Source organism: Ursus maritimus, unplaced genomic scaffold, assembly GCF_017311325.1.
Source record: "Ursus maritimus isolate PB19 unplaced genomic scaffold, ASM1731132v1 scaffold_24, whole genome shotgun sequence".
Classification (NCBI taxonomy): domain Eukaryota; kingdom Metazoa; phylum Chordata; class Mammalia; order Carnivora; family Ursidae; genus Ursus; species Ursus maritimus.
The window spans coordinates 25798979-25807773 of NW_024424897.1; the positions used below are offsets into that span (position 1 = coordinate 25798979).

Below are 8795 nucleotides of genomic sequence, written 5' to 3' on the forward strand. Positions count from 1 at the left end.
TTTTCTATTACAATATAAACTCAAAAAAAAAAGCACAGGCTACCTTCCTTGTCTGTTTTGTTTGTGGTTATATTCCCAGGGCCTACAACAGTGCCTGGGTCAATATATATTTACTCTTTCTATTTATCCATGTGTCGTCTACCTTTCAATCTACCTATGGAGATGGGATACAGTAGAACCAGAAGATAATGGGAGTTTCCTTCCAGCTCTTAAAAAGGGTCAGTTTCTCAATTTCTCTACCTTAGCTTCAAAGGAGAAAAACAATCCATCATATTTTTATGCTGCAATTTTAAATAAAAAATCTTAACCAATTTTCATTCAGTTTTATAATTTCAGATTTAAATTCCTTACAGAAAAGTATCTAAACTGCAATTATTTCTTCCTTTCCAGATGAGTGACATTAGATCAGTATAAAAATATTAACAACTTACTTATCTTTATAACTAACATATACTGTGCTCTTAAAAATTAATTCAAATGGAATATTAGATAATATTAGAAAATGTTCTCAATGTAAATAATATTGTGGTTATGTGATAGAATGCTCTCATTTATTAAATTAAATTATTTTATTATTTTCATTTTTTTAAAGTAGGCTCTACAACCATTGCGTGGCTTGAACTCATGATCCCAAGATTAAGAGTCACACAGTCTACTGACTGAGCCAGCCTGTACCCCAGAATGCTCTCATTTTTTAAGAGATAAGTACTTTAAGTAGTAAAAGTTGAAATGTCATAACATCTGCGATTTACTTTGCCATGGTTTAGCAATTTTAAAATGTGTTCGTATATAAATGGTGAGTGTATGTGTACATGTATGTACATATATATACACACATACACATATACAGGTAAATACAACTACTGAATCTACATGATGCATATACAGATATCAGTGCACTTTTAGTTTTTCTATATGTTTGAACATTTTCCTAATAAAAAGCTGGGGGGGAGGAACTGACTGAAAAAGTTTACTGATTAAAAAAGGAGGGGCGCCTGAGTGGTTCAGTCAATTAAGTATCCAACTCCTGGTTTCAGCTCAGGACATGATCTCAAGGTCGTGAGATCCACGTCTCACTGGTTCCACCTTCAGTGGGGAGTTGACCTGAGATTCTCTCCCTATTCATCCCACCTATGCCCCTCCCTCCACACAACTACACACTCCCTTTCTCTCTCTCTCTAATAAATAAACAAAATCTTGGGGCGCCTGGGTGGCTCAGCCATTAAGCATCTGCCTTCGGCTCAGGTCATGATCCCAGGGTCCTGGGATCGAGCCCCGCATCGGGCTCCCTGCTCAGCAGGAAGCCTGCTTCTCCCTCTCACACTCCCCTTGCTTGTGTTCCCTCTCTCGCTGTCTCTATCAAATAAATTTTTAAAAAATTTTAAAAATAAATAAATAAATAAAATCTTTTTTAAAAACCCAATTTTTGAAAGTTCCTCATAACTCTATATCCTCAACGTGGAAACTTCTTTACTGTATTGATTAATATGTAAATTCCCATGGTTCGATTCAAAAAATTTTGGAGGGACTTATTAATGCCAAACTACTGGACATGATAATTCCTAAGTGAATAAAACTTCCTTGCCTCAAACTACTAACTAAATATCGCTGGCTAAGGAGCACCTGACTGGCTCATTGGGAAGAGCAAGTGACTCCTGATCTTGGGTTCCTGAGTTCCAGCCCCACACTGGGCGTAGAGATTACTAAAAAATAAATAAATATGGCTGGCTAAGATTTCAAAATGTACAGAATTACACACATATTTTTAAAAGATTCTTTAGTTATTTATTTTAGAGAGAGAGAGAGTGAGGGAAGAGACAGAGGAGAGGAACAGAGAGAATCTCAAGCCGACTCCATGCTGAGCATGGAGCCCTACCTGGTGTTCAATCTCATGACCCTGAGATCATAACCTGAGCCGAAGTCAAGAGTTGCTGATTAATCGACTGAGCCACCCAGATGCCCAACACACATATGTTTTAAAATATCAGTTTTTTGAATACACATTACATATATTATTAAACTGGGTCTATGTTGATGTATTTTATCTCAACCTAATAGTAATTATTTAGGTAAGAGTTGTATTCATTATGAGTGCTGAGCACAGCAAAAAAAAGTATTTTTAAAATAACTCAGTCAACAGAAACAAAACACATATTTGGCTAGATTCTAATACTAGCTGTCCTGGGAACCAAAGGTTCCATATGATTTAAGTATGCAGTGTGTAGTGAAAGGTAAGCTAAGGAGTCCAAGAAACAGCAACCAGACTCCGGCACAGAATTTTTGGATCAATGAGCTATGGCACATACTACAGTAATTCAGTGAGTAGTTCTTACTCTACCAATCCATCCTCTGATTAGAGTTGCCTACCTGATCCAACTAGGTACCTTACCATTTTTATATTCTCTTATATTCTCTTTTGTGATTTTAAAGTTTTTGTTTTGTTTTTTTAGTAATCTCTATATCCAACATGGGGCGAACTCACAACCCCCAGATCAAGAGTCACATGCTCTTTTGATTGAGTCAGCCAGGCACCCCCTCTTTGGTGATCTTAACCAAGTAAAAATGTGAATGTCACAGTAGGAAAGACACATAACGGCATCTCACTTACATACTTAACATTCAGAATTCTCTGAAAGTAAAGGAAGGGTAAGATCTGTCTTAAGCGCTAATCAGTGGTTAACTGATTGCCATTTCAAAAAGCAACAACCCCATCACCACTACCACCGCAGACACACACATCCCCAGAGAACAAACAGATTGTTCATTTCAGAAAGAGTCTCAAAGTAGCGACTGACTAGGAGGGACAGTAGGAAGCTTATTCAAATGGTTCAGCAAGAAAAAAAAAATTTTTTTTAAGTAAACTCTATGCCCGACATGGGGCTTGAACTCACAACTCTGAGATCAAGAGTTACATGTTTCTTTCTTTTTTTTTTTTTAAGATTTTATTTATTTATTTGACAGAGAGAGAGAGACAGCCAGCGAGAGAGGGAACACAAGCAGGGGGAGTGGGAGAGGAAGAAGCAGGATCTCAGTGGAGCAGGGAGCCGGATGCAGGGCTCAATCCCAGAACCCTGGGATCAGGCCCTGAGCCAAAGGCAGACGCTTAACAACTGAGCCACCCAGGAGCCCCAAGAGTCACATGTTCTAACAACTGGGCCAGCCATGTGCCCCAACAACGGTATTTTTTAAATATGAAAATACGTATTTTTATGTGTATAAAAAGCATGTTTTTAATGTACATAATAATTTAGGTAATAGATCAATGAAACACTAAATGTTTTTTGAGCATTCTAAAACAGGTTTCAGGGTGCTGGGCTGATTCAGTCAGAAGAGCCTGCGACTCTTGATCTCAAGGTCCTGAGTTCGAGCCCCACCTTGGGTATAGAGATTACTTAAATAAATCTTTAAAAAATAATAAAAATAAAGATAAAACAGATTTGAATTAAGATGTGACATAACATTCCAAAAAACTGCTGACCCTTACTCTAATTGAACCAATAGAGAAATTAAGTCAGCACCTGAGTCAATTCTTGGACCAAAAATCTTTAGCTCACTAAAGATACCACAAGATACTGGTTTCAAAAACCACTGAACAGGTACCACAGAGGGACTTCCCTTTTAAAAGGAGTCCGAAAACTAATAACACCTATATTCAAACATGTAAGATGTCAAATGTTACTACCCCATGGACCACAACCTGTTCTCCTGTACTGACATGTCACCACCCTCTCCTACTGCTCTACTCTACTGAAATAAAACAGCAAAGTTAAACTCCTAAAGACACTAGAGTTGACAGAATTAAGGATAGAAGCCTAACAACCATCCTAACACTCTTTTAAATAAGAGCTGTGCTAAAGACAAAAAATAAACTTAATGTTGAGGCAGACTTGGAATTTCAGTGTTTCAACTCGCTAAGTCTTCAAGAGCCACCATCAACAAATTTAAGTTTTAGGTATGCAAAATTACTCTTCACTCCTCTTACTTGATAAAAAGTCATAAAACTCAGTGAAAAGACATGAAATTTTCCTTTTTAAATGTTTACTGAAGAGATGAACTTAACTGTCATTGTAAATTATCTTGCAAACAAATTAAAATTAATGTCCTCAACAGTTTTGATTCAAATATTTTTTATGGGGACGCCTGGGTGGCTCAGCCAGTTAAGTGTCTGTCTTTGGCTCAGATCATGATCCCAGGGTCCTGGGTTCCTGCATCAGGCTCCTTGCTCATGGGGGAGCCTGCTTCTCCCTCCGCCTGCTTGTGCGTGCTCTCTCTCTGACAAATGAATAAAATCTTTAAAAAAAATTTTTATTATTTTTATGAGAACTATAACATTAATAAAAGAACACCGACTATCAAAGCCTGCTTTCCTGCCCACAAATCTTATCACTCCATGTTCATATCCTTCCAAAGAAAACAATTTGACTGAAGCCTTCATATAAAACTTAAATTTTGTTAGTGGTTTAAGTGCTGATTAACTGTGGAGAAGTTAATTTGAAAATTCTCAGTAGTATCTCTCACCTCAGTATTTAATCACCCCAATTTTTTTAAGCAAAAAGCCACAGAAAAGCAGTCACAAAATCACATAATCACAACACCTTCTTCCCAGCAAAGATATTCTCTCTTCAGCTCATTCTCCTCAGATTTGCTTCTGTAGTGCAAGGTGGGAGGAAAGGGAGGATGAAGAGGGTACATCTTCATTTTTAAGTGCAATCTCCCTCCACTCAATCATGCTAAATAACTCTCACTTTGAAAATAATGGTGATAAGAAACAAAGCTCACAAAATCACTTGGAACTAAATTCCTAAGAAAAGGGTTCTTAAACTCCTTTGCCTACTTAGGAAATTTGTGTTTGTTTGTTTTTTTAAACAATCAAATTCATTTTAAGAGAATCAGAACTTCCACAAACAAAAACATAAATGCTAACATATTCTTCCCAAGAATAACATCTCTTGGGGCGCCTGGGTGGCACAGCGGTTAAGCTTCTGCCTTTGGCTCAGGGCGTGATCCCGGCGTTCTGGGTTCGAGCCCCACATCAGGCTCCTCTGCTATGAGTCTGCTTCTTCCTCTCCCACTCCCCCTGCTTGTGTTCCCACTCTTGCTGGCTGTCTCTCTCTGTTGAATAAATAAATAAAATCTTAAAAAAAAAAAAAAAAAAAAGGAATAACATCTCTCTCCAGATCACTGTACAGACAGACTTGTTTTTAAAAATCACTGATTGGGAAAAAAAAAAAATCACTAATTGAGCGGTGCCTGGCCTGCTCAGTCAGTAGAACATGTGACTCTTGATCTCAGGGTTGTGAGTTTGAGCCCCACATTGGGGTAGTGATTACCTAAAAATAAAATCTTAGGGAAAAAAAAAACCACTCTCCTTAAACTAATACTATGCTACGTGTTAACTAATTTGAATTTAAATAAAATCTTGGGTGGAAAAAAAACACCGATTTACAGATTATTCATAGATTCATAGGGCTTAGTCCGGATAGAGTAGACAGGCAAAATCTAGCTGAAGAAGTGAAATTTAAGCTTAGCCGAAAGTGAGGAGCTAACCAGGGTGAAGTTCTGAGGGAAAAGCATTCTAGGCCAAGGGAACAGCATGGGCAAAGGCACCACACAAGACTTAGGTAAGGAATGGAAAGATAAATGGCTTGAGCAGGGAGCCCGAAGGGGAGAGTAGCAAGCAATAGCGTGACAGATTTCTTGATTAGCATTTGAAACTGATCAAAATCTTTTTTTTATGTTAAAGTTTTTTTTATTTTGAGAGAGGCAGAGCACAGAGGGAGAGGGAGAGGGAGAAGCAGACTCCCTACTGAGCAGGGAGCTTGAGATGGGGCTATACCCTGGGACCCTGAGATTATGACCAGAGCCAAAAGCAGACACTTACCCAACTGACCCACCCAGGTGCCCCGAAACTGATCATAATCTATCTCAAATCAGCCTTCCAGGACCCCTGGGTGGCTCAGTTGATTAAGTGCCTGCCTTTGGGCTCAGGTCATGATCCCAGGGTCGTGGAATCAAGTCCTGCATCAGGCTCCCTGCTCAGTGGGGAGCCTGCTTCTCCCTCTGCCTGCAGCTCCACCTACTTGTGCTCTCTCTCTCTGTCAAATAAATAAAATCTTAAAAAAAAATAATAAATAATAAAATCGGCCTTCCTTTAGGTTGTTTTTAAAGACTCGCAAAAATAGCAGACTAACACACACAAAAATTCAAATAAAAGCAAAGAAAAAGGCAAAATATTCCAAGTTAGTATCATTAGAATAAAGATGAAATTTTCGATTTCTTGCTGAAAATTCCTGCAAGCAAGAGATTATAGCACCTCACACCCTCTAAAACATTCTCACCATTTATATGTCCTCCTAAACTTCCACAAAGGTGCTCAGAATTTACTTTACACTTTCTGGTGATAGACAATTTCCAGGCTTTCAAGTACTTTTGCCATAAATACCCTGAGGCACTTTTGCTATAATAGCAGACTCTTAGGCTCCATATTAAAGGCCACAACTGGAGCACTCCCAGAAAATTAAACACAGAATTCACTCGTGCATATTGGCCTAAGAAAGACTCAATTTCTGGAGACTGGGTAAAACTTGATTTATCATCTTACATGAAAAGTGATAACAAGGTGGTTTTCTGTTTGTGGTCTGGGAACTGGCTCATCTAGCATTTCATCAATGTTCTCTATTCTCAGGTCATGGCTCTTTGCCCAAAGATTTCATTATACAGAATTCACAGACATATCTGAAAAAGTTTAAATAACAGAAAAAGTCATTTATAAAGTCATTTACTTAAGAAATTAATATACAATCTGGTGCCTAGCTGTTAGTCAGTTTTATTTTCTGACTCTGCAACCTGTAGCAGATATTTTTCTTGGCACGTGTGACCCTGGCCTTTTGCCATGTTCACATGGCCCTACAGGAGTTTAAAGCTAGAAGGACCATTTCTTTCACCCACGTTTATAAGTCATGCTGGGCCTGCTCCTAACCTGTGTATATATGTCTCTTCCTAGTACATCGACATACTGATAAGGGCCTATATAAGGATGAAGACACAGCATACCAACTCAGAAGAGGTACATGACCTCTGTTCTAGAAACAGTGCTAATAAACTATTGGAAATTGCGATCCCATCTTTAGATTTTTTTTTTCAATGCCTCCCTCCCTATATACTTGGAAATACTCTTGAAATAAAGTCGATTTTCTTTGGCAAATGCAATGGCATTCCTTTGAGACAAATGGATCACAAAATCAGAACTAAAAATCATCACTATAGTCAAGCTTAAAAAAGAGAAAAAGAACTATGTGACCTGGTACAAAGGTGTATGTGGCAAAACAAAAGTTTAAATGGGGGTACTATTTAGGGTTAGGAAATGAGCTACTAAACAAATCTCACATCCTAATACCTTTTTTCAAGCATTTTTCAAAAAGAATATGTCGTTGGTTCAATAATTTGGTATTTAGCTTCCTTCAATCACCATGTACTTAGGTAGGTGTGCTAGATGCTCAGAAAACAAAGATGAACACTTCACCTGCATTAAGTAAGTTCCACAAAAATAATGCCAACACAGCCTGAAAGCTTAAATCCTTGACTGTCTCAACAAGTCCAAGGCCTATCACTTGCACTCCAGAGCTCCAAAAGGTTCACAGACCCGAGATGAGGGCACGGAGGTCACTGCCGAAAAGCCAGGGTTAAGGGCACCTGTAAACCGCAGTCCCAAAAAGGTTGCCAACAGTCACCTACACCTCCTCAACTCGCCCCGCCCCCAGTCCTCTTTATAAATAAACAGAGGGTTTTTAAAGGGAACTGTCCAAGGTGACCACCTGACACTGAGGAACGCTTTGGTGTGAGATATCAATAAAATAAAGTGGTACGCTCTATTTATAGTGTTGCTATACAACACCTAAGTGTTGACAAAGTGTCGACCGAGACACAAAAAAACATAAAATAAAACCTCTTTCTCAACAGGGTTAAGACGTCAAAAAGAAACTGACCGAAAGAGGGAGATCTCTAACTTCCCAAAGCAGCAACCCCCTGGAAAGGTACTGGAACCAGCGGAAGTTACATATCCAGGACAGAAGTGTTTAAATGCCCCCCCCACACACACACCACGGTAAAAGTTTGAACCGCCATCTGACTATCCTACGGTGGTCGGAAACTTCCCTAAACTACCACAGGCTACCGGCCACCCTAATACCTCCGCCCTCAGCCAACCTCAGGTGCCCTCAGGCCAAGCTGCGGCTTTCTCCCCGGGCCTTGCCTCCTCATCTCCCTCCCTTCTCCTGGACACTCACTAGCCTGCCTCGGCTTCCGACGCCGGTCGGGGGTCCCGGGGACGTCGCGGCCGCCGGGTCGGTCCGGGGGGCTTCGGCCTCAGGCCCGCCCCCGGGAGGCCCGGCGCGCCCCTCCCGGGCCGGGCTGCGACCCCCGGCTCCCGGCCTGCCCTCGGGCCCGGCCCCCGCCCTCCCCGCCTGCCGGCCCTCACCTCCTCGGCGTGCTTGCGCAGCGCCTTCTCCCGCTCGTACTGGGTGATAAGCTGCTCGTTGTCGTCCCGCAGCAGCTCCAGCTCCACCTGGTGCTCCTGGTCCTGCGCGAACACCGAGTCCAGGTTCTCCAGCACCGCCACCACCAGTGGCATCAGCTCCTTGACCACCTCCTCGTCGTAGCGCCCGATGAGCCGCTCGAACTCGCGGTAGATGGAGCCGGCCAGGCCGGACACCCGCTCCGACATCACGGCCCCGGAGCCGCCGGGCTCCTCCTGGTACACCACACCGTCCTCCAGCTCCATGGTGGCGGGCGGGCGG

At 41.2% G+C, this 8795-nt stretch overlaps 1 protein-coding gene across 4 annotated transcripts in view; it reads right to left on the reverse strand.

The window, feature by feature from the left end:
* The window catches only part of SPAG9 (sperm associated antigen 9), a 135411-nt gene extending 126622 nt beyond the window's left edge, over positions 1 to 8789 (reverse strand). For all 4 annotated transcript variants that reach the window (XM_040640845.1, XM_040640843.1, XM_040640844.1 and 1 more), the window contains exon 1: positions 8477 to 8789. In XM_040640845.1, coding sequence (XP_040496779.1) covers positions 8477 to 8779 — 303 coding nt within the window. In that variant the 5' untranslated portion in view covers positions 8780 to 8789. The remainder of the gene's footprint in view (positions 1 to 8476) is intronic.
* Positions 8790 to 8795: the final 6 nt, after the last annotated feature.